The 24772-nt window shown below is 46.9% G+C and overlaps 3 protein-coding genes across 4 annotated transcripts; 2 read left to right on the top strand and 1 right to left on the bottom strand.

Moving 5' to 3' along the window:
- The first annotated feature begins 562 nt into the window (after positions 1–562).
- On the top strand, positions 563–15792 carry LPCAT3 (lysophosphatidylcholine acyltransferase 3). Its single transcript, XM_050910681.1, is given in 14 exon segments — positions 563–604; positions 606–759; positions 9795–9902; positions 10023–10129; positions 10283–10376; positions 10499–10536; positions 11618–11796; positions 12220–12328; positions 13018–13104; positions 13423–13589; positions 14237–14384; positions 14909–15067; positions 15186–15312; positions 15445–15792. Coding segments are annotated over 13 exon segments (1509 nt in total). The 3' UTR covers positions 15303–15312; positions 15445–15792.
- A 225-nt stretch (positions 15793–16017) lies between these two features.
- On the bottom strand, positions 16018–18242 carry EMG1 (EMG1 N1-specific pseudouridine methyltransferase). The gene is made up of 6 exons (XM_050910692.1): positions 18111–18242; positions 17931–18032; positions 17441–17582; positions 17001–17059; positions 16668–16817; positions 16018–16340 (listed from the first exon to the last, which is right to left on the bottom strand). Exons 1-6 carry the CDS (start codon positions 18240–18242, stop codon positions 16227–16229), a joined length of 699 nt encoding a protein of 232 aa, XP_050766649.1. The 3' UTR covers positions 16018–16226.
- Positions 18243–18490: 248 nt separating this feature from the next.
- PHB2 (prohibitin 2) lies at positions 18491–24650 on the top strand. 2 transcript variants are annotated; one of them, XM_050914730.1, is made up of 10 exons: positions 18491–18670; positions 18748–18832; positions 18929–19008; positions 19131–19315; positions 21171–21300; positions 21784–21887; positions 22321–22398; positions 22949–23025; positions 23253–23258; positions 24079–24650. In XM_050914730.1, exons 1-10 carry the CDS (start codon positions 18544–18546, stop codon positions 24110–24112), a joined length of 906 nt encoding a protein of 301 aa, XP_050770687.1. In that variant the 5' UTR covers positions 18491–18543; the 3' UTR covers positions 24113–24650. The 2 variants fall into 2 exon arrangements, with proteins under 2 accessions (XP_050770687.1, XP_050770694.1); XM_050914737.1 differs by lacking the exons at positions 21784–21887; positions 23253–23258; positions 24079–24650 and having other exon boundaries at positions 22331–22398; positions 22949–23160.
- Positions 24651–24772: the final 122 nt, after the last annotated feature.

Raw genomic sequence — 24772 nt, 5'->3', positions numbered from 1 at the left:
TGCCACAGGGACAGGGCGGGGGACAGGTGCTGCCGTAACGCCTGGTATGGGAAGCGAGTCCCTCCAGGCCACAAGAGCCAAGGACCAACAGCCACCAGGGTGGCCGGACCCGGCAGCACTGGGGAGGCTCAGTAGCGTGCCTTGTCCCCAGCCAGCAGAGCAGCGCCCCAAGCCGAGGCCCAGGCCCAGGCCCTGCCGCAGGCCCTGCCCCTGACCCGCTCGCACGACCGTTGCTCCCGCTCCGCCCTCCCCGCACGCCTCGTGCCCGCGAATAACCCCTGCCCCGCTCCGTCCCCTACCCCTCCCTGCCCGGCTCTCTCCTGTCCCGCCACAGCCAATGGGGAGGCGGGCTCCGCCTCTCCTGCCTGGCCCCGCCCCCCGCCTCCCGGATCGAGCCCCGCCCCCGGAAGCGCTTTCTCCAATCATTGGCTAGCGGGGACAGCCCCGCGGCACCGCCCACTCCCGGGGTAACCTTTGCCTTAGTGAGCGCAGGGCCCTGCCCCGCTGCCACAAGCTGTCCAATCGGAGGCGCCGTGGGGGCGTGGCCGGCCCGGCGCAGCCAATGGGCGCGGAGGGGGCCGCGAGCGGTGCGGGGGCCGCGGTGGCTGGTGCCGCTGCCGGGTTCGAGGAGTGACCGGCCGGCGGGGCGGCCGGGGGAGAAGATGGCGGTGGCGGGGTCCGGCTGGGGCCTGGCCCAGCTGGCCGAGGCCCTGGGCTCGTCGGAGCAGGCGCTGCGCCTCATCGTGTCCATCCTGATGGGTAGGCGAGGGCAGAGGGCGCGGCGGTCGGGGGTGACGGGTCTGGCGCCCCGGGCAGGGCGCCCCGCCCGCTGTGGGGCCGGGCGACCCCGCCGCTCCGCCGGCGTGCCGTGCCGTGCCGTGCCGTGCCGCGCCGCGCTGCGCGGGGGCCGGGGCCGGGGCTGGGCAGCGCCGCGCAGCGCCTTGCCGGCGCGGAGCCGCACCTGTGTCAGCGCCGCCGTGCCAGGCCACGTGTGCGCGCGGAGCCGGCGGGCGAGCCCCGCGCCGCCACCGGCCCCGGCCCGGCCCGACCGGCGGAGGGTGGCGTGCGCCCGGCTTGTGCCGCGGCGCGGAGTTCGGGACGTGCCTTGCAGCAGCTGTCGTGGTGGGAGCCCGGGGCGACCCTCCGGCTCTCCCGGTGGAGAGGGCGAACCCGCTCTGAAGCGGGGCGGGCGAGCCGGTGGGTTTCCCCGCAGGAAGTCGGGGTGCGGTCCTAGCAGGCTGGCTGTGAAAGGGGTTCAGGCACCCCGCGTCCGGGGGCGGGGGGGGGAGAGCCTGGCTTTGAGACCTGCGGAGCCAGTCGCCGTGGCACTGGCACTCGGCGTGCTGCGAAAGGAGTCCGGTTTGGGTCTGTGTCGTGAGCAGTGTTGTGGGCGCAAGAACTTTGCAATTGTTCCGCTGTCTTTGCGTGAGTGCCAGGTGCTGCATGTGCATCAAATTCCCCATGAGCATGTCTCTGGAGGAGTGTACGCTTAGGAATCTCCACAACCCCTCTGGGATGTCGCCCTGTCCGAGTGCAGGGAGGTCTCTGCCAAGAGACATTATTAGTGTCTGCAGCAATCATGGAACTATGCGGGAGTGGCATGTCATCGCGGGGACTACCAGGTAGGGTGAGCAAAGCCTGCTAGCTGAGTGGCCAGAAGAACTGGGATGTTGTGCTGCGTTCCACCTGCAATGCGAAGCATGTTGCAAAACACGTGCTGCTTATGCTTGTCTAAACATGAGATAGTTAAGTCTCATGTAAAATGGTTAAGGCAGGGCTAGAGTTACGATGTGGGCTAACAATTGAGGGGGAGGTTATAGCTCCCAAAACATTAATTCAAGTGTATGTATGCATGCTATTTACATAAATATCTGCAGATGCCCAATGAAACTTTGGTTTTTGAAAGCTTTTGGTGGTGTAGTCACCTAGCAGAAACGAAATAAAAGCTTTTCTCTGAACCTAAAAGTGTACTTGAAGTGATACAGCTGCGGCTGTGTGATCTGTCAAAATAAAGTTGCTTTGGCTAACTAGAAGTATAATTTTTAAAAAGACATGCAAGAAAAGTTGTGTCACTTCATAACTGTGGCCTGGACCAGACTTACTTCTGCCTGATTTAATGTACGATGTGTAACATAAAACTGAACCAAAACATTCTTCACGTCAAGGGTAGATATAGGGGACTGAACGTACTATAATTTTGAACTTAACTTAGAAGTTAGTTAAACCAAACTTCTTCTATAAAAAAAAAGTTAAGTAATAGGAAACTTATACAGGATATGCACATAAGTCAGCGTATATTAATCTAGCAGTTTGCCACAGTGGAACAGGAGAAGTCCTGCTTTCCTTTCTCCCACGTCTGTCTCGTACTTTAATTGTGATCTGATTGAATTTACTTGCCTAGCAGAAACCTGAACCAGAAAAAGCAGATAGTTTACTACCACGTTAGTCAACTGAACTAACCAAGGGACTAGTCTAACAAGTGCTGATGCAGAAAAGGTTGGAAAGCGTGTGTGGAGGAAGACACCTACAGCAGAGTGATGCCTTTGCAGAATGGACCTTGAACATACTCTCAGAGTTCCTTCTTGCTTCTTACTAGCAGTAAGCTAAACCACAACATTGGAAGGCTGTTTCCTGCTTGGTATCTTATGGGTGAGCAAAACCACTTCTTTGAAATGAACAACAGATAATTCTCATCTTAATGATAAGAAGAGATGCCCACTGCAGACAGTAGATTCATTAAGTGCGAGATTCGTGTGTGTCGTTACAAATGTTCCACGTACAGTGTTGACACTAAGCCACTGAGACAGCACAGTGTCCCTTCCTGAGGTAGGCCACTGTCTATTTTGCATAAAGTCGTAATGGATCTTTATAATTTGTATTGAAAGTCTGGGGATCAGGGACTGGGAACCTACTCACATCTTTTTGCCCTGCATACGTAAAATGTATACCAAACCAGGAGACTAGAGCTGCACATTTCCCTGTCCTTTCTCTCTAGCTCAGTATCTCTTAATTACATGCAATTGAAGGCATAACTTCAGACGGAAGGCTGAAAGGCATGCAAAACAGCCTCGCTTGTAGTTTGGTACTCTTGCAGGTCATGTAGATTGAACCACTCTGGCAGAGGGGATTGACTCCGGCTTTCCTGCTTAATGGATGGGTAGTAAAGCATTATACCATTACATTAAAAGGAAGGGCCAAGCACCACTCCAGAGCAACATGAGAAGAGAGTGAGAAGAGTTCCTTAACCCAGCACTAGCAAAGAAATGTTCATTTAGTTGCAGCTTAGCTTACAATCCTTTCAATGTGACTGAAAGCCTTAAGCCTGTTGGTAATGCAACTAGCGCTGATGACCACTTCATAGGATGGCGTGGGGTATAAATGAAAGGCATTTCTAAAAGCTGGAAATGGCATTAGGACAGGCAAGGTATGGCTTTTCCTTCACTTCCTCCATTTCAGCTGTTTGCATAGATTCAGGAAGAAAATTATTTTTGTTGGCTGCAGCTAATACTGCTGAATTATTTCAGAACAAGACCATGAGGATGAAGTGCAGTACTCTGTTCCAAAGATGGATTAAAAAGTTGTTGCTTATTTCTACCTCTGTGATGCAATTTACCATCTACACTGTGCAATTCTGCTGCGACAACTGTTTCGAGGGTTTCACTCTTCAGGAGATCACCAGAAACTGGTAAAAATAGCCTTCTGACAAAGAGGAAGAATCGCAAAGGACTTTGCAACTTCTTACATTAATTTCCGGAGAAAGCTGAATTATTGTTGAAAAAATAGTCTGAATGGACTCTCTTGATTCAGAATAAGTGTTGACTTAGTCATGATCTGAAATAACCAAAAAAAGGTCGTTTAAAACTGTTAACATTCTGCCACTACTGAAAAAAATTTAAATACAAGGGAGAATGAGCAAAGGAGAAAGGAAGAGCAACCAAGAACAAAACTTGGAGTAGTCCTAAAGGGCACCACGTTTTCTCAGTGATCAAGTGAAGACTGTAACAGCACATTGCTGAGCAAATTATGGGGATTTTAGTCACAGCTTTGTATTTAAATCAGAGACACCTTTTATACATCCTGCAATTTTGAAGCAAAGAATACAACTAGAATAGAGTCCATTACTCAGATTGTACAAGATTAAAAACTTACTTCAGACTTCCCGTATGTGAAAATTTGCATAAACAACCTTTGAAGAAATTAGGCTGCAATTTGGCAATGTTATCAACAGCAGTAATACTTGAAGCATAGTTCTGGACCCTGTCATTTAAAAAATTGTGGTATGTCTAGTACGCTAATGTCTGTCAATCATATGAAAATGTCTTTTGAGAGATGTACTCTACCTTGCATTCTTCAGTAGGTCCAGGGCCCAGTGTTCCCCCAGGAGAAACTCTTATCTTTAGGTCAGCATGGAAGACACCAGTGGTGTCAGCTCTGTACCTACAGAGTCACTTTCCAGTTGCCAGAGTAAGCAGTCTGAACCAATGCTGTCCTAGCCTCTTGGCGGAGAAAGGGAGGGAGCCCCTCCAGCGGCGTGCAGGAGAGAAGAGGGTGTCTGTGCTGCTGGTCTTGTTCTCCCATGAGAGGAGACAGATTTCTTTCCTGCTGTCACCACTCAAAGTGGAAGCCAGGATACAGGAGGCCTTGTGGCACTGTGTATTTAAGACTTTAGGTTGATCTTATTTCTTGCATGGCTGTATGATCCCAAAGAATTAAAGATATTTATCTGGCCATACTATTACACAGTGGCTTGCAAGCTACCTGGCATGTTCTGCTGCATAATATGGAGGGGGGCCAACATACTATTTACAGCCCTGAGCCAGAACTGACCCTGCTGATCTGCCCAGACCTGCCAGGAAAAGCACTGGGGAAGTGTTCCCTCATCTACAGACGTAGCAGCGACCTGCAGAAAGTAACACATTCCTACTGAATAGGTGCCAGAAACCAGCAGCTTTGCTTGCAAGTGGTCTTACCTCCTCCTCTTCTACCTGTCACCAATTTTTTTACATCCTCTGCTTATTCCTGCTCTGTGCATCTTGAAGATTTTTAGGTTCAGTGAAATTCTCACTGTGGTCACCCAGAGCTGATAACTTATCCCAAATCAAGTCCCCAGCTGGTCAGCCAAGCAAGAACCTTACTGAAGGGGAGGCAAACAACTGGTTTTAATGGGTAAGAGGTGGGAGAAGTTGTAAGAGGCAGCACCATCCTGTCACAGGTGCTAAAACCAGCCCGTCACAGAGCACTCGTGTGCTGCCTTGTTTAAACTCTTAACTTCAAATACATCTTATTCCTTAAATAATAAAAAAAAAAGAGAGAGAGCTGCATAATACTACACACTGACTGTGTCTACATTAGCAAGTAAAATGATACAGTAGGAGCAGATCTGTAGAGCAGGCTTGTTTGTGTGCAGTACCTGATGGGTTTGGGGCATTTACTTTGGATTTGCTTCAGTCTGGTCATACAGACTGAGCACCCACGGGAGTGCATTTTCAGTTCAGTTTCGTCTGAAACGAGTCCTGTTCACGTGCTTTGAGACAGTTCTGCTGCGCAAACTAAAGCACCGTAAGTGGACTTTAAAAGTACACTCCTGAGCTGAATTAAAATACTCATGTATTTGCACCCGGTGTTAAACAAGGTGTGGGACTTCTGCAGTATTATAGACAGAAAAAGAGAATACCTTTGAAGTCAAAATATTAGGTAAGGCTTATATTTTAACATGTTTTTTTCCTGTTGTCCCCTTCCTTTTAGTTTTAGCATTCTTATAAGAAAACGGAGACAATTGATCTACTAGATGTTAGCAAAGGTGGAGTTAACTGATCAGAAAAAGGGAGAAGAGGAAAAATAGTCTGATCTGCTCTCTTGAAGATGAAACAGAGCTAATGCATATAAAAGGGGAAATAAAGGGAACAGAGATGAAAAGAATGTTTCTGGTGTTCTTATTTGCAGCTTTATCTCCGGAAAAAGACAGGCATCTTAATCACCCATTCCAGAAGATGGCAAACTTGACAGCACTATTTTTGCTTGGAATTAGTAGAACTTTCCTCTTGCCTAATCCAGCCTCTTGATCATTTACTTCTTTTGCTCAATTAGATTCTTGTATCTGTGGACAACCTGGGCATTGCGCAGTGGCCCATTACTCTCCCAAATGGCTGTGGCCAAGAAGCTGACCTTGTCCTTTCCTTCCAGCGCTGGAGTTCTCTTAAACAGAGATCATCCTCTTGTTCCTGTGAAGTTAAAAAAAAAAATAAAGGAGGAATTTAGCAGCAGCAGCATGTCTCCGCTAATTTGTCCCTTTTATATCAATTGCTAATTCCCTTCTATAGAAGGTCTATCTAGAGGCAAAAATCAACTCTACGTGCAGACTGCTTTTCAGCTCCACGGTGCCTAGAGGAGAATTACTTCCGATCAGGGGGTTGCCTTCTGTTTTCTCCAGGAGTATTACAGCCGGTTTCCTGCCTCAGTCCACTCTGCCTGAGCAAGCTGTGAAAGAGGAGTTGGGCAGACTGGGAGCTGCTGTGCAAGGTCACTCGGCAGCAAGGAGCAGGGACTCCCGTCCTGTTGCTTCTGAATGGCAAAAGCAAAGCAGCACGGCATCCTGCTACTGACATATCCAAATGTGACAGCAAGCTTGCCAGGAGGCAATGATAACTTCAAAAACTGCTCTCCTGCTTTTGCTGTGCTAATTCAGGCTGCTTCAAGAACACCGTAGTGGGGTGGGAGTACTGTCATTGTTATCAGTAGGAGTAGCTCGTTATTTAATAGATAGTTTATGAGTGTTCAGAAGTGCACAGGACACAGCAGAATGGCCACTGATATTCAGTATCCACGGCCATTTGCGGGTTAAAGTTTGTATCTGCGGTGTGGAACTGGCCCAGTTGTAAAACTGAGAAAATTATCTCGTGTGCAGCAAGACTAACTAAATTGCAGTCCAGAGTACTAGGAAGTTGCTCTAGATATCAGAAGAATTTAGGCTGACGTGTGACTTTTGAACTGGAACAGCACCCATGTAGTGCAAGACTAGAGTTTAAATTTGTGGCTTTCTAAAAACATATATGCTGTGCATATTAGTAGCTCTCTATTTGCAAGGGCTCATAATTCTTTTTCCTTCAGAGCAGCATTACCCAAACCACGATATGATCTCCTGTGTAGAGCTGAACAGGAGTACGCCTGGCAAGTGAGACAGGTCTTTGAAAGAGTAGGAACATTAGTTGGGGATGGGAGAAAATAGATCAAATTTCTGGCTTTTAGAAATTTGAGGTACATTATAGTATTCGGTCATAATTTAATTCTGTCTACAGAAATGGCTAGAACCAAAAAATAGACTTTTTTTTCCGATGAAAATGGAATGTTTTGCAAGATTGTACTGATTTTTGAGAGAGTGGGAAACCCTTGAAAATGTGGTTTTAAAACTGTATGTGTCGATGAACAGCAATAAATTGTGCTTTGCTTGTATTTCTGATCTGATTTTTCTCCCCCTTGCTCAAAAGGGTGAAACATTTTTCCGCAGTAAACCTCAGTATTTTAACTTTTGATCTAAACTGACGGTAACACTTTATATTTTTTTTACCACTTGCCATTTCACAAAGCCAGTTGTTAATACGTTTATTAAACTTCAGCAGGAAAACTAGCACATGAAAAAAGAATCCCCATCTGTATGTTTCTGAGTAGAAGGCTGGTAGACAATACTTTTTTTTTTTTTTTTTTTTTTTTTAAATCATGTGAATTGTTCATAATTCTTTGAGTTACTCCTGAATCCCCAGAGAGCCCATGTGATGAACTCTCTTTGCCAATTCCCTCTTTCCCCCTCAGCTGGTGTTCAGGGAGGCAATGGGGGAAATGGGACAGAAGTGCATGCCGGCTAACGAGAAGAAGGCTGTGTAAAGAGCATGGGGGAGCAGGAAGGGAAAGGGACGGTTTGAGTAAGGCATTTTGTAGGGGAATTTGGAACCGCTGTTGCAGAAGGGAAGAGCAAGCTGGATGAGCAGGAGCGAGGTTGCCGGGCTCTGCGGGCGAAGGGCCCTGGTATGTGGGGCTGGCTGGCCACTCAGACCGAGGAAGCAGCCTGTGGCGTGGAAACCGGTGCGGGACACAAAAGGAGGAAGAAACAGGAACAAGGAGGCAGGGAAGACCGAAAGAGGGGTGGCAAGAGGCTGAGGAAATGGGGAGCAGCAGCTCAGTTTCAGGAAGCAGCAAGTATACATCTGGGCTCAGTAGAGCACGCTGCTGTCCAGGATCTAGAAGGGAGCCCAAAAGTCCCAAACTCTGGGGCTCCCTCCCAAGGGATTTGGGGGGACGGAGAGGACCTTAAAATGGCTTCAGTCACGCCTCAGCCTGTTAGCACTGGCAGACTGCAAGACATGTATTTTACGTAATGTGACAGAGTTTCTCATTTCCTCTCACAGTAGTGACTAGATTTGGCCTTGCTTATTGGAAACCTTCCATCCATCAAACACTTCTTGGCAAAATGTGCATTTCATCACCTTTTATTACTGCTCCATATAAAACATGACTACCTACTGCTACTATTACTCCATTAGTGCAAGTAGCAGAGATCTATCCACTGCTACAGATTTCAGCTAGGCTAATAAGCAATGTGGATGCCAGTATTGTGGTATGTGATGAATTTCCTTTTTTTTTTTTTTTTTTTGGTAGAAGAGATTTTTTTGTTTTGTTTTTAATCAAGATAAAAGAACACAAGCTTGCAAGGTAAAGCAATAAGTTACAAAATGCCAGAATTAAAGTTGCTTCTGCTATCCCAATTCAGCTAGTTGTGCACATGCCTTTAGAAACGCTAATTGCATGAACAGACTTCACATACTCATGAGATGGACAACACTTCCTGTGTCAATATGTATTAAAACATAATACATTTATTGTCCAGTATGTGGCAATGTTTATTGCATGCTATGTGAACCTCACCTAGACGACAGAATTTAATTTACTCATGGGTTTCTGTATGGCACTTCTCACCGTACTAGCAGAGTGCTTCACAAATGTTTGCTTCTCACTAAAGCCACAGATGAATAATCTGGAGGCATTCCTAAATTAGACTAGGAGCTAACACGCAGAAAATGCAAGGAAAAGACTCCTTCCACTTACCTTAGCTGGTTTATATGAAATGCTTCTGACTTTGATTTTTTCAAAATTACTACATGCATAGTCCCAGTGGATTTTAGTTACAGCTTTGTGTGCCCAGTAGTTCACAAATCAGATGCGAATCTGAAGTTGGAGAGTTAGAAAAGAAAAAGTATACTACTGGAGGTCACTTGAGGAACTCTGGGATTAAAGCTGGTCAACTTCATGTAAGAACTCATTGACGTGGAAGCGGGGATTGAATTTTTTAGGACAATGTAATGGTCTTAACCATCGAATTCCCCCCCCCCTTTTTTTTTTAAATCTAGCTTCTTGCCATGCTCACTGTATTTGTCACAGAATTTTGAAATGAATCAGAGACTAAAATCTGATTCATGTATTTCAGCATTATCCATCTCATGTATTGAATGAGGCCAGAAACACTAATCTTGGAATTTCTTGTACTTCAATGTCAGCTTTGATGAAATTATGTTCCTGTTAAAGTATTTTCTTCTGTATAATATACAGAGTAATTCATCTGGCATCTGTCTCCCGCGATGGAAATAAAATATCAGGAATGTACACCGTGACCTGTCTTGATGATGTATCTATGTAAAGTACATGTTCCTAATAACATGTTCAAGAAAGCTATAATCTGGACCATTACAAATGCTTGTCTACACTAATTTACAACTCTTTCATCTTTTTTTTTCTCCTCTGCTCAGGATATCCTTTTGCCTTGTTCCAGCGCTATTTCCTCTTCCAGAAGGAGACCTACCTCATTCATCTCTACAATGTGTTCACAGGACTCTCAATTGCTTACTTCAATTTTGGTAAGACGAGTTTGGGAAGAACGAGCTGCCTGGTCCAAGGCGTGCTGTGGTTTGGGAGGACCTGTAGTGGGAAAATGTAATTTCTACTTCATCTCTCTCTCTCTCTTTCCTGTCCCACAGGGATGCAGTTCTTTCATTCCCTGCTATGTGTCCTAATCCAGTTCCTCATACTGAGACTAATGGGTCGCACAATCACTGCCGTCTTCACCACGTTCTTCTTTCAGATGGTAAAACTCTCTTTCTTACTGCATCAGTTTGTAGAAAGGAGCCCTCTGTTCAGTGTTGCACTTCCCAGTAGCAACTGTGGGTGGAAAAGTGGAGACAGATCAAAACCAGCTGGAGGAATTAGTTTGAATAACCCAAACAATGGTTTCTTTCAGACCTACCTTATGGCTGGATATTACTTCACAGCCACAGAGCATTATGACATCAAGTGGACAATGCCACATTGTGTCTTGACACTCAAGTTGATTGGTGAGTGACACCTCCCTCCTATCTCTTGCACTCTGCAAGCCATGCCTCAGGGAAGAGAGGACTGCTTGTTCAGCCCAACCAGCCCATCCCAGGGCTTCCAAGTAATTGTTTCTCACCTCTAGGTCTGGCCATCGATTACTATGATGGAGGAGAAGATCCGGTGAGTAAGACACTATTTCTCCTTCATTCCTCCTCCCCTATTCCGTGCCATTCCAGTGAGCTAGAGGTCAGAAAATCAAGTTCAAAGGATGCGAATTAGCAAGCTGCATTCATTGTTTGGTAAAAGCTATAGCTGAGAGGGGAGCCTCTGTGAGTGTCTGAGGGCACTGAATTCTGGAGTGGAAAGAAATAATTTGGAACAGAGACAGTAGTGATTAGAGATGGACAAAAGTTGTTTCAATCATGTCAGAATATTATTCTGCCCCCTTCCAAATTCCCCACCATCTCCTTCCCCCATATCTGTTGCTTTAGATTCCCGATCCCCAATGCTCTGTGTCTTGTGGGTAGTGAACCTTTAACTTGCAGACCATCAGCACTGGATCTCAGTTCCCATCTTCCTTTCCTTTCCATTCCTTACCATATCCTTGTGAATAGTTGCCCTTTACCATTTGTTAGGGCCCTGTTTTTAGAGCAGATGAAACAGTGAAAGAAGTTGCACAGCACAATGTGTGGGAGAGGGCAGAACACTTGCTACAGTCTCTTAACCCTACTTCAAGTATCAGCATTCCTCATCTCCTGTTTGGGGCCTGACCGAGTCTTTAGCATCCATGAAATCACTGCTGACTGCAAGAAAACAAGGTTGAGCTGAAATTTCCTAAGCTGAAGTTTCAAATATTTAAAGACAATGAATTCTTGCATCAACAAGTAGGAATTGTGGGACAATAAGGTCTTGGGGGAGTACATGTGATTGCAGTCAGGGACTGGAATAGGTCAGATACAGTACTTTTACTATGCCTACTATGCTGGCAGGGATGCATGTTAATAGATCCCTTCCATGTTTTGAGCTTATTTGGGAATAGAGATCTGTGCAACTGGTCTCAACCATTGGATCTTGTTGCTATTTAGAGGGAGTGGGGATAGAGAGGGCTGGGGAGAGGAATGGACGTGCATTACAAAGTGGAAAGTTCCATATACATAGAGAGCAAGAACTGAGACCATTAAGGAGGTAGGCTGAGAACACAACATCCAGAGCTAGTATGAGATCCCCTAGGATGATGTTAATGCCACTCCCTTTGGTGCAGGAGTTCCTGACCCCTGAGCAGCGGCGATTTGCTGTCCGGGGAGTTCCTACCTTGCTGGAGGTCTCAGGATTCTCCTATTTCTATGGTGCCTTCATGGTGGGGCCTCAGTTCTCCATGACAGACTATCAGAAACTGGCAAGGGGTGAGATGACTGACGTTCCAGGCCAGAGACCCAATAGGTAATAAAAAGCCACTTAGCTCCTCACCTTCCTAAGATCCCAGAATGGTGAATCCTCCACATGTTCCCTGCTGTTCCCTGCAGCAGAGTGCCTTCTTACCTGGACACTGAAGTACTGTGACCAAAAGTGATTTATAAGACAAGGCAGTCTTTCAAAAGTTGCTCACAACTCTCTGCTTAATGTCCTAGCATTGTTCCAGGGCATGAACATCAACAACCATTTGACATCTTTAGTACAGACTCGGTCCCAACCTGGTAATGTTAGCATCCCAGCTTCCAAACGGAGGCATCTGCTGCAGTGGAACGTGGTGACTCCCTGTTGCTATCTCCCCTACCTCCGCTTCTCCATTTCTGTTTTTAAAATTATGAGTTTGATGGTCTCTTTCCAAGGCTTTTCTTTGACCTTCATATTTTTCTTTCTCAGTTTTGTGCCTGCTCTCAAACGCCTGAGTTTGGGTCTCTTATTTCTAGTAACCTATACCTTGTCAAGCCTGTACGTCTCTGACGAATACCTCATCTCAGATGATTATATGGTATGTATTCATTTGGCAGTCCTGGGGTGTGGAAGAATTCCACTTCTCTGGTGGGCACTGGATCTACAAGAGTGAATTTTTTTTTTAGTTTTGCCTCAATTTAAAAATAAGTCAGCAACTAGTGATAAGCCTTTGCACAACTGATGTGGCTTTACTGCCTGTCCTGTGGATTCTATTTGATGCAGAACAGGAATGTGTTAAGCTGAACTGAACCAAATGAAAACTTTTACAAATAGAGAATTAATCTTAGATGCTACTGCTGTTTTTGGAAACCTAACATATGTATTTTGTGACCTTTTAATGACTTTCCAGTTATCCGTTACATGCAAAGAACTTCACTAGAGTAACTTGCAAGGCTTACCAGAATGTTTGAGGTTCTTAGAAAACTTTTAACAAATAATTCCTACCTGCAGATTATCAGTGTTTCTGTGTCAGTATCAATAAATGAGGGTGTAAATTCCACCATGATTATGCTAATCCCAGAGTCTTCCCACAGTACAGCCAAATCTTACCAAAGGAAGGGGAATGATGTGTAAATTTGCATAAGCCAATAGCCTGTCCATATATCAGTCTCAACACATACATCAGACTAAAATGAAAGACAGTGATGAGATCTCATCTACCTTGTCTCCTTATTGCCATTCAACTCTGGTTGTTATTTTTATTCTATTTCACTCTTGTCTCTGCAGGAGAAGCCTTTCTGGTTCCGTTGTGGTTACATATTGATCTGGGGCAAAATTATACTCTACAAATACGTAACTTGCTGGCTTGTTACGGTGAGTCTAGATGTCATTCCAGAAAGAAAAGACAAATGAACAAAGGTCGCACCTTTTCAGCTACTTAGTATGCTCTTGGACTTAGCACTAAATGGAAGTAATCCAAATATCTGGAGATCAGTGCAGGTCAGTTTAGCTTGCTTTAAGTTAGCAAAGGCTAGCTAACTAAAAAAAAGGCAGTTTTTAATCCATTTGTTCCATCTGCAGTGGTGCTCTCCAGTCAACACAGTGAGAGTCAAAGCTTCCCCAGCTCTGCCTTTCCAAAAACGAAGGGGGCAATGTTTTCCTCTCATCTTTCTTGGGAATCTTTTTCCATAGGAAGGTGTCTGCATCCTTGTTGGTCTGGGGTACAATGGGAAGGACCAGAGTGGAAAGCCTTTGTGGGATGCCTGTGCCAACATGAAGGTCTGGCTGTATGAGACAACACCTTTGTTCGCAGGGACCATTGCTTCTTTCAACATCAACACCAATGCTTGGGTGGCCCGGTGAGCAGGACAAAATTCCCCTTATATAATCTGTCGGTAATGTCTGTGTCAACAGAACCAAGATCCTAGGCTGAGAGGGAGCATTAGAGGAAGAATCTGCCAGTTTTCAGTTCTTACACTCTTTCTTCCACGTTTTGCTGCTGTGCCATTTGAAACAGGTTACTGGGTTAGATAGATAGATAGATCTTTTCATTCAATCTAAAAGGGCAGTTCATTAACATAGGCAAGCAGTTGGTGGCAGCAGGAGGGCAGAGGCTAGAACAGGACTACAGCGAGCCCTTCGGCCTGCCTGGTCAAACAGCCACAGAACTGCTCTAACAGCTGGTTCCTACATCATGCCTCTTGATGCTCCCTATGCAATGACTTAACTGGATTTTGGTTTGGTACTTGCTGGGACACACAACTAAACTGTAAAACATCATTTCTGTGTGCGTGGTCGAATGAACCACTTTTCCCCATTAGCTGGGATTTCTTTAAGACAAGGGCTGAGGTGCATTTTGCTCTGGTAAGGGGAGCTGTCTTGCTGTTTCTGTTACCACAGGGTGTGCAAAGGCGTACGGTCCCCTGGGCCCTGCATCTCTGACATGGAGAGGGGAGGACAGACAATAAACTAGAAGCACTTTGAGTTTGTTTCTTTTCTTCTCTAGCTACATCTTCAAGCGTCTGAAGTTCCTGGGTAACAAACTGCTGTCACAGGCACTGGCCCTGTTCTTCCTGGCCATTTGGCACGGTCTGCACTCTGGCTACCTGGTGTGCTTTCAAATGGAGTTGCTTATAGTCATCGTTGAAAGACAGGTGCGCTTCGTCTGACTTACCAGAATGGGGTGGCCTGCATTAGCCTTTCCCAGTGAGTCGGGAAACTGCCATGCTGGAGGCTTTACTTGGATTAAATATGAAAAATAGCTGCTCACTGGAATTGGTTTTCAAACATGATGTGGTTCTGTTCTCAAGAATTCAGTAGGTTGCTGGCTTCTGCATGGGCAAGCCATAAATCTATTGCAGAAGCTGAAAGGAAGAGAAGTGGAGAACTTGGCATATGAGTAGAGGGCAACTGAAGTGCTTGGCAGCTGGAAAGGTTGGAGGACAAGCACATGAGCTGAATGCCTCTGCTAAATCTCCCAGTACTGAGACCAATATTCCATATTTAAACTGGTTTTTTTTAATTAAAACTTTGAGCAGGTTGGGGTACTTAGCTACTTTTTTAGACTGCTTACTAAAATTCATTTTACACAGCTGGATAGATAACTTTGGCCCCAGAGCCTGCATACATAGCCATAGGACATCCAACTGACAAGAATTCTGTTTTTTCTTTAAATTAGGTGATAAACCTTGTTCGGGACAGTCCTGCCCTAAGCACTTTGGCCTCCATCACTGCCTTGCAGCCCATCTTCTACATGCTGCAGCAGGCTAACCACTGGATGTTTATGGGTTACTCTCTGGTGCCATTTTGCCTTTTCACCTGGGACAAATGGATGAAGGTATTTAGTAGCCACAAACACACAACCCATGCAACTAACCCTTTTCCCTCCATCCCATCTCATGTGTTCTTGGCTCAAAGCTGCTTGCTGATCCTTAACCCTGCCTTTCTCTTTACAGGTGTACAGGTCTATTTATTTCTTCGGCCATGTGTTGTTCCTCACCTTATTATTGGTGTTGCCTTACATTCGCAAATTAGTTGTGCCACGAAAAGAAAAGCTAAAAAAAGCAGAGTAACAGCCAAAAGGTAAGGCTGTACTAAGTAGAGAGGATCCCACACTTGGACTAGGAGGTGAAATGGGGCAGCAACATTACATCCCAAGGTGAAAGGCAAACATAAAATCAGCCGTAACAAATCTAGCCCTTTTCTCTTTTTCAGATTGTACCACCTGTGCATTTGTAGGAGTTGATTTAACACTCCGGAAGCAAAGCATCACCTGCCAAGTTTGCTCTGTTGAAGTATGACTTTTTTCAACGTGAGGAGGGGGAAAGAGAAAGCCCAGGGTCAGAGACCCGAAAGGAGGGGAGGGGAGTAAGCCTCCTTCCAGATCCTCCACCTTCTGTGTGTTGCCTTATCTCTCTGCCGCCCTCCGGTGGACACTCGTGTCTGTCTGCTGATACCAGATGATTGTAAAACACTCAAGGCAGGCACTGTATTGGATTGGAGCCACCTGCTGACTTTTCTACGTTTGTCATCCAAGATAAAAATTGCTCCTGGTCTTTTTCATATCGGCTTCAGCTCCTTTCCTCTTGGGTGCCTCAGTGCGGGAGTGTGAACTGTCGCACACCACCGAGCAAGGCGATTCTGCAGGACTGAGCAGCATCAGCTGCAGGGCGAGCAGGGCACAGCTAAGAATTTCAGTTCCATGACAATTTTAGGCTGAGTCCCTGCTATAAAGGGATCGAGCCTGCCCACGTCTGAAACATGAGAAAGTAAAATACACAAGCACTCTTACCAAAAGTGACCTTTAATAGGAGGAAAAAGGGTCAGTGGGGCAAGTCCATTTAAAGTCTCATTGCTCCAGAAGCTACAAGGACAAAATTGAAGCCTTTTCCCCTCCAGGTGCCCAAAGTTGCACCTGGTCCACACCTAAGTAAAAGAGCCTTTCCAGAATGTGGAGTCACTCTATAGAAGTCCACCATGACAGCAGTAGCAGCAGCTCATACTACTCCCCAGACTTCCTCAAAGGCAGTAGTAATTTTAGCACATGTCAGGGCAGCAGAGAGGGGATAGTTGCTGATGGAGACCATCTTTTCTGTATAGTCAACATTGACCTGGGGGAAGAGAGAAAAATCAAGCTGCAAGTTTTCACTTAGTCCCATCTATCTCCATTGGTTGGAGAGGCACAGTATTTCCCCAGCAGGACAACTGCTAGCCCTCACTAGTGCCCTCTCTTGGCAGGGAGAAAAGTCCCAAGTATTGCAGCTTTGGGCCTTTTTTTGACAAGCCTACCTGGGGGAAAAAGGGGGGTGGCGGGGGTGGGACAGGGGGGACCAAGCCAAAAAAAGAGCAGAAGAAAAAAACCCCCATACTCAGAACAATACTGAAATCTATGCTGATAAAGATTTTTACAACTCCAAATAAGGGATACATGCACTTACTGAACCATGGGCAAAAGCTCCCACAACAATGGCAACTGGCTCCGCTGTAGGAACCAGTTCACGCAGATCTGACACCTTTGGAACTGCAAAAGAGGTACCTATCTTCATACAGCCCACAGGGAGATGATCACTGACTGGATTTTTAATCACCTACAGAAAGCAGAAAGTTAATAGGGGTGCAGAGGTAAGAGACCCTGCCGCATAGCTAAGTCCATTGTTTGTACAAAAAAAAAAAAAAACAAAAAACCACAAACCCAAAAAACCACTCCTACATTGCTAGCTGCAAAAGAGGAATGTTGCGACATTACCTGTGAACAGTGGAAGAATGTTTACCTTCAACAGTTTCTGAGGCCCATCAGCTGCTCGAACGCTGAGCTTATGCAGCAACTGAACTGACGAGAAAAGAAAATTACTTAAGCTGTCTGTTCTTTTGCTGGAGGAATCCTATCCTCTACCTAGTGATCAGAGCTGAAGTAGACAAAAAGTCCATCTTTACAGTTCTCAGCATCATCTAAAGCAGTCCTAAGAAATACTGATCAGCGAGTTATTTTGCTGCTAGCACAGTCTCATGCAGGCACTCCCCACTGTGCTAAGGAACACATAGTTGGACTATGCATCCTGGAACTCACAAAAAGACACTTTTGTTTCTCTGCTCTTTTCTCACTTTCACATTTTTAAGGTTGGTGCAACTTTTTGACTCTTCCCAAAGTTCTTCCACTCCTAACCACCTTCCTGCATTATTTTGTGGCTGGTATAAAGTTTGAATCACTTACCCATAAGACCACAGAATCGATCAAATGTTCTTGGGATTCTGGTTTGGGGATTGACTTCAATTAGAACATTCTTCTGGGTATGGATATAAACCTGCAGAAGACCAGCCCGATTCAGTGGGCTGTCCATGAGCATCAGGAGACTCTGAAATAAAAAAACACACAGTAGTAGAAATAGAAAAGGCACAAGGGAGAGGACTCTTGGAAAAGTTGAGGGTTAGGCCCCATGAACGCCGAAGGGACCGATGTTGAGGCAGAAGGGAATTCATCTGACTGTGCAAATTCTACTGTAATGCTGAGAAAAAGCAATCCCATTCCCAAATAAAGACTAAGCTTACAAGCTACAAGCATAGTCGGTAAGGCCAAGCTCGCCCCCGTTCCAGGAGCACAAGCAGACCTCCAGACCCGAGGGGCAATCTCCTCAAGCCGACTGCTCCGCCGCCGCCCCGAGCAGCCCAGGTCGGCACCGACGCTGCCCGGATCCAGCCGGTACCTGGTGAGTGATGTCGGGCCGCACCTCCCCGGGGTCCCGGCCGTTCCGCAGCAGCAGCGCCTTGTGCTTGTCGCAGTTGAGCAGCTCGAACGTCTTCCCCACCTACGGCCAAAGCACGAAGAGGTGGGCAAGGGCGCCCGCGGCCGCCTTCGCCCGGCTGGACCCCTCGCCGCCTCGCACCTTCACGGTCTCCAGACTCGCCCCCTCCAGCACCACCAAGAGCCGACGCTGCCCGCGGGGCCGCTTCGCCTCCAGCGAAGCGTCTTCAGCCGCCTCCGCCCCCTCCTCACGAGGCCGCCTGGGCGCCGCCATCTTGTTACCGCCGCACCGCGCGGCACCGGGCACACGTCACCGGAAGCACCGCTCCCGCCCCGCCTCCAGGCCGCCCACCGGCCGCCGCGGCCACCCAAGATGGCGCCTGGAACGCGTCCGTTATCTGGCTCCGGCCGGACCCACTTCCGGAGCGCAGTGCGGCCGCGCCGGAAGTCGGTGGCGGGACGGGAAGGAGAGGTGGCGCCGCCGCCGGCGGCGCGGTTTCCCGCCGGAGCGCCTTGGCGGCGGCAGCACCAGCTTCCGGTGTCCTTCCCGGCGGGGCGCGCGGCGCGGCGCGGCCATGGCGCAGAACCTGAAGGACCTGGCGGGGCGGCTGCCGGCCGGGCCGCGCGGCGTCGGCACCGCCCTCAAGCTGCTGCTGGGCGCCGGCGCCCTGGCCTACGGCGTCCGCGAGTCCGTCTTCATCGGTGAGTGTCCCCCCCAGCCCCCCCCCCGCGCCCGGTTCCTCCGCCTCCCGCGCTGACCGTGTCCCTTGTCCCCGCAGTGGAAGGCGGCCAGCGGGCCATCTTCTTCAACCGCATCGGCGGCGTCCAGCAGGACACCATCCTTGCCGAGGGGCTCCACTTCAGGTAGGGCCCACCTCCCCCGCCCCGAGCCCGGCCCCGCGGGCCCTGCCCCGGCCGCCGCGGGTGCCCGCGCCGTAACGCGCCTCCCGCCCCTCACAGGATCCCCTGGTTCCAGTACCCCATCATCTACGACATTCGAGCCCGGCCGCGGAAAATCTCCTCCCCCACCGGCTCCAAAGGTGAGAGCGGCCCCGCAGGCCAGAACACGAGGCCCAGGCGGCGCCTGCGGGGCGGGAGGGAGGGAGGGGGCAGGAGTCCGGCCGCAGCGCTGGCCCTGCTCATCTCTCTTTGTCCTCTTCAGACCTGCAGATGGTGAACATTTCGCTGCGTGTTCTCACACGCCCCAATGCTGCAGAGCTGCCCAGCATGTACCAGCGCCTGGGCCTGGACTACGAGGAGCGAGTCCTGCCTTCCATCGTTAATGAAGTGCTCAAGAGCGTGGTAGCCAAGTTTAACGCTTCACAGCTCATCACTCAGAGAGCCCAGGTAAACTTTTCTGGAGGAGACTGACGACTCGGATTACAAAGAAGCAGCCAAACTGTGGATATGGGCAATGTTGTAACAGATAAGGAATGAATATATTAGGCTGGTAGATGGTGCATCCAAATGGAAAGGGCATGGAACTGTATCCCGCGTACGGTTTGATTCCAATACAGATACAAACAGGCTGTATCACTAGCTTTTGATAAGAAAACTGGATTCATTGGTATATAGAGTGGAAAACTGCACCATAATGTAATGATGGAGGAGAGAGAGCTGATTTACATCATAGGCCACAGGTAACAGTAGAACTGGCTTTAAAAAAAATTGTTATCTGGCCCTTCATGGGTCTTAGAAGAGCTGTCAGAGCAAATTAAACAGTTTTAAAGGACCTGAAAAGTGAAGCGCATGAACAGTTAACAAAGCCATAAACTTTCAATAATGGATGCTACAGAAGGGTAGCAAATACTTCTGTTTAGAAAAAGATTAGAGGGTCATCTGGGGGGGGTTGCAAAATAATAGAAATATTCAGCTTAAAAAATGCTATGTCTGAAAGTTTGTGTTCTGATAATTTGGTTGCCAGGGATTCTGAGAATATTCATCACTTATCGCAGCTGAGGGAGAGTGAAGTTACTGGTCGCCTTTTAAAAGGCTTTAGAGGAGATCCTGCATGAGACTGCTAAAGAGGATAAGTTGTCAGATGAAATACAAAGTGTCTCTTAACTAGTTTCTGATCCATGAAAAAAAAAGCAAAGAATAGAACTAAGCGTCCAGGTCTTGTTGTGAGAACTGATCCATAGCAGGGACTTCAGGGTTTTGTGCTAGGCCACATGGTGTGCACTGAAAGGACTTGCTAATGATCTTGTATAAAGAGAGTGAGTGGAAAGCGAGGGTGTGACAGCAAAGAAACAATGTCTGCACGGGATTTAGGTTTATCGGAAGCAGAGAAGACTGTTAAGTATCTCTGAAATTTCTGAACAAACTGAATTGAAGTTGCCTTCTTGTCATATGTTCATCTAGTGTTCGTTACTGTAAAGTGATGCGTATTGAAGTGGTTGATAATCAGAAGAAAATGAAGTGACTTTACGTAGTTACGCACTCGCAGTTCACACAGTAAAGGTTTCTGGCATCATTTTAGAATTCTGCTCAGAAACAGCTGCAATAAAAGTAAAAGCAAATGCTAGACTGGTCAAGCATGTGATACTGTAGCAATAATTTCTATTTAAGTCAATGTTTGGTGCAGGACTTGTCAGCCTGCCTGAAAAAGGTACTGGCAAGTTAAAGGTAGAATAAATCAAAATATCTACCAACAAATTCATCCAAAGAGACTAAAAAAAGTGGAGTAGTCACACTAGACGAGTAGCTACAGTAATTAAGAGACGTGATATGTGGTAAAAAAAATTAAGTGGTAATTTTTTTTTCTGCATCTGAATACAAATATGAGGAGACAGTCAAACTGCAAACAGTGGCAAATTCAAGGTGGAGAAGGAAATACCTATTGCCAGAACATGTGTGGGAACTGTGGAACTAGATGTGGTAGGATGTGAAAGCAAAAAAAACTTTCAAAAAGGTTTTTTATTTTTGCAATATTAATTGTATAGTATAGTTAAGTCATAACTATAAATAAATTGTAATATACTTTTGAAAATGTGGTACGTAGCTATGGATATGCAGCGTTATTTAGAGGCAAGAGATTCAGAGATGGTATTAATGTCCATGGTTCAGGGTTTGTTTTAGGTAATGTCTCTCTCTGGCCCGATGCAAATGAACTGCGAAGAGCAGTTGTGCTTCGTTTTTGGAGTGCACACAAAGTAAGAAACAGCCTGTGTTTGGTACTCTTTGTGCTGTATTTGTGTTTCAGGTGTCTCTGCTCATTAGGCGAGAACTGACAGAGAGAGCCAAGGATTTCAGCCTCATCCTGGATGATGTGGCTATCACAGAGCTTAGTTTCAGTCGTGAATACACAGCAGCTGTGGAGGCTAAGCAAGTGGGTGAGTTCAATTTATGCCTGAAAAGGGTGGATTGCCTTTGCCTTTTCACTGAATTATTAAACAAGGAAGTGGAATTTGGGCTAGCGTGTCGGTGCTTTTACATTGATACAGCTACAGAGTTATAAATCTCAGCCTCCTTAGTAATGGAGCTAAACAGGTTATTTTACAAGCATTATCAGAAAACTTGAAGTCATAGCTAACGGGATAGACCATCGGAGGGACTGGGTTCCCAAGACTAAGGTTCCTCTTCAGACTGGGACTCTATCACTTACTACAGGGATTATGTGTAGAGGGTCTGGATGCTGTTGATTTTATTTAAGAAAAAGTAAAGTACACTCAGATACATTTCGTACTTGTGGGTATGGCCCCAGAATGCTGTCGGTTCTTTCGGAGGCAGAGCCCCCAGGCCTTAGCTCTAGGGTTCTGGTGGAGAGCTCAGAAGATGGGATCTGCTTCCAATGCTTTTGGCCATTCTCTCTGCAGCCCAGCAGGAGGCACAGCGTGCACAGTTTCTGGTGGAGAAGGCAAAGCAGGAGCAGAAGCAGAAGATTGTTCAGGCTGAAGGGGAAGCTACAGCTGCCAAGATGATATCCTGCTTTGGGAGATTTTGTGGGATGTGGCTTGTGAGCTTGACAGTCCTGAGAATCTGTCACATTGGGCTCACGCTTAGGAGGCTGTTACCAGATGATAGCTTCAAGTAGGTCACTGTCATTTATTTCCCCCCGCCCCCCTACAGTTAGCTGGAGTTAGGTTTGTCTGAGATCACCAGTCAGAGCAGAGAAGGCCATGAGCCTTCACTCCCTGTTGTAAGGTTTAACTTTTATTGGCTGTGTGCGACCATAATCCATAGTGTTGTTCTTGATTTGGGGAGGTAAAAATATGCCTGCCCAAAGGCCAAAGTTATTGGGATAGAGACTGCTTTTTCCCCTTAAGATGTTTGATGATACGGTTTGGGAAGAATTCCTTGGGGGTAGGCAGCTTCTGTTGGCAGGTGTTTCCTTAACTTTTGCTCCCCTGCACCTCGGTGAAGCCCTCAGCAGGAATCCAGGCTACATCAAGCTACGTAAGATCCGAGCTGCTCAAAACATCTCAAAAACGGTGAGCATTGGGGCCCAGAATTTCCTTCATCCTTTTGCAGTTCTTGTGCTGTCCTCCCAGCCCAGTGGCCACATGATGAATTTAAGGCGAATGTGACCTGCCCTGTCCTGATCTTTGTTCCTGCCCAGCCCTTCTCTGCTCAAGTAGAGCTTAAGATTTAGCTTGCAAATGATCGGCAATTAGGTGTGAGGCTAGGAGTTCATGCCCTCCCTGTGACAAGGCCAGATCCACATCAGATTCCATCACCCACACTCAGCTGCAGCCACCAAAAAGCTTCTGGTTTCCTGCAGGCTGAGAAAGGGAGACAGATAAACGTGGGATCAAAGGTCTTTCTGACAGAGAGACAGAATGAGCACTTCTTTTAGAAAGTCTGATGGCACTGGGATGGGAAGTCAGGAGGCTACAGAGTTTGCCTTGATTTAACCAAGATCTTAAGTGAATAAAACAAGAGTGCTGTATCTGGAGGAGGAGATAGGTTCTTTATTAGTGCTATTCCTCCATGTGCATTTATACTCCTTTATGCCATCTCTGTAATGGATTTCTTTTTCAGATTGCTGGCTCACAGAACCGTGTGTATCTCACAGCAGATAACTTGGTACTGAACCTGCAGGATGAGGGCTTCACCAGGTAAAGGGGCCAGATGGCTGGATATATCTGCACCCTACCTGTGAAGCTGGTCCCCTTTCTGGAGCTCTCTCAGGAGCTTTTCTCTGAGAGGAGCCTGATGCCAGAGGACACAGCCAAGTAGGGAGCAGTCTTTCTTACTGTGGAAATTGAGATTTTTGTTAAATCTAATCAATTTAATCTTGTTTTTCTTCCTTCCCCCGCCCCCCACTGCATCTCCTGACACACAGAGGAAGGTAAGGCACTGTTTATTTTGATCCTTTTATTAGTACTTGGAACAAGGGTGTTGATGTTTGCCTGGTGCCTGGGATGTTTCTGGCTTGGGCCTTTCTGGCCACAGGAAGTTTATTCCATTTCTACCTCAGTTCCCATTTGTGATGTGAAGCTTGAAGCCTTCCTTGCAGGGACCACACAAACATCTACATCAAGGAGGAGATACTCAGTAATTGGAGCTCTGTGCGTGTCCCATAAGGAACCTTGTGTGGGGAAGGCAGGAGTGACCGAGGAGCATCCTCTGATCTGTCTCGTGTATATAGGGCGTCCTGCATTTATGGCAAAGAGGGCTGTCAGAAGGCAGTTAGATGATCGTAGGAATTTGTGTTGGTTTGGGGTAACAATCTCTAGGAAAGATGCTTTTGTTACTCTCCAAAAGCTTTCCAGTCCAAGGTAGAAAACCCCATTCCCCGCTTTCAGAGCTGGCAGGAGTTTGGTGGCTTTGCCTAACCTGTCCAGTGTTCACTGGAGGAGGCAGTGCCAGCTGAGCTAATAGCATGCAGCTAAAAGCTTAGATTTCTTAGAATCAAGAAAGGAAGCCAGAGCTGGTTTCTTTTCTGTGGGATCTCTGATAGTAAGATCCTTCTTCGTTACCTCTGACCAGATTCTGTCTTACTCATCCCAGAAGGCTTAAGGGGCTTTGAAAAAAGTACCTAGTAGGAAGGACTTGGAAGTCCAGATCCTTTGGGTGTGACACCCCACACCCCCAAGTCTGTAGTGAGGGTCTGTTTCAGCTTTGCTTGTGCTTTCTGGACTAATGACTCACTTCTGTCTCCCTTTCAGTGACAGTCTCCTACTCAAACAAGGGAAGAAATGAAAGAAACTAAAGCCTCCTGGAACCAGCGGCGCTGACCAGCAGAAGATACGAGTGAGGAGCTTTGAACTCCCTCCACTAGCATTGTTTGCCCTCACTGTGAAGTTGTTAATCCAGTAGCCAGATTTGGTTCCCGTGCCCCTGCTCCATCTGTGGTGATCCAGTTACGGGATTGGGCTCTGCCTCTAGGCAGCTGTAATTCCTTCCTCACCCCACCAGTTAAATTTGGGGAGGGGGCAAGGGGGCTTGCTGGTATTAACCCATGTGGATATAGTAATTCACCTCTAATCTTCATTAATCTTTAGATTTCTGTAGGGTAAAATCAGAATTCTTTTTTTGGCCAAGCAAGGGAGTTCTGCCATCAGCACCAGGCTTCTTTTCTAGTAAATTTTGTTTCACTCTTGATCCCAAGAGAACCCGGGGCTGAATTCAGGAAAATGTCATTCATTGGGTGCCTGTTAATGCTGGATTATCTATTTGTGTCACTGTCTGCTCAGTGATTCTTTCAAACGTTTGTAAAAATTAAAAACCCCAAAATACATACTGTGTCTAAGTGTGCTTAGTGCCTGAAAAAGAGGTTATTTTGCGTAGGGGGAGGTGGAACAGAGCTTTTATTTGGTTGAAGACAGAATCAGGATGTTGTGGGCAAAGGAGCAAGAGAAA

This window comes from Gymnogyps californianus, chromosome 1, assembly GCF_018139145.2.
Source record: "Gymnogyps californianus isolate 813 chromosome 1, ASM1813914v2, whole genome shotgun sequence".
Taxonomy (NCBI): domain Eukaryota; kingdom Metazoa; phylum Chordata; class Aves; order Accipitriformes; family Cathartidae; genus Gymnogyps; species Gymnogyps californianus.
The sequence above is the reverse complement of the archived record's forward strand: the minus strand, read 5'-3'. Positions and strand labels throughout refer to the sequence as shown.

Coding starts and splice junctions, on each gene's coding strand:
- PHB2 (XM_050914730.1), top strand. CDS start 18,544: ATGGCGCAGAACCTGAAGGACCTGGCGGGGCGGCTGCCGGCCGGGCCG. Junction 19,009..19,130: donor CTCCCCCACCGGCTCCAAAG/GTGAGAGCGGCC, acceptor TGTCCTCTTCAG/ACCTGCAGATGGTGAACATT. Junction 21,301..21,783: donor TGTGGAGGCTAAGCAAGTGG/GTGAGTTCAATT, acceptor TTCTCTCTGCAG/CCCAGCAGGAGGCACAGCGT.
- EMG1 (XM_050910692.1), bottom strand. CDS start 18,242: ATGGCGGCGCCCAGGCGGCCTCGTGAGGAGGGGGCGGAGGCGGCTGAA. Junction 17,060..17,440: donor TCGATTCTGTGGTCTTATGG/GTAAGTGATTCA, acceptor TTTTCTCGTCAG/TTCAGTTGCTGCATAAGCTC. Junction 16,818..17,000: donor GGCCTCAGAAACTGTTGAAG/GTAAACATTCTT, acceptor TGCTTTCTGTAG/GTGATTAAAAATCCAGTCAG.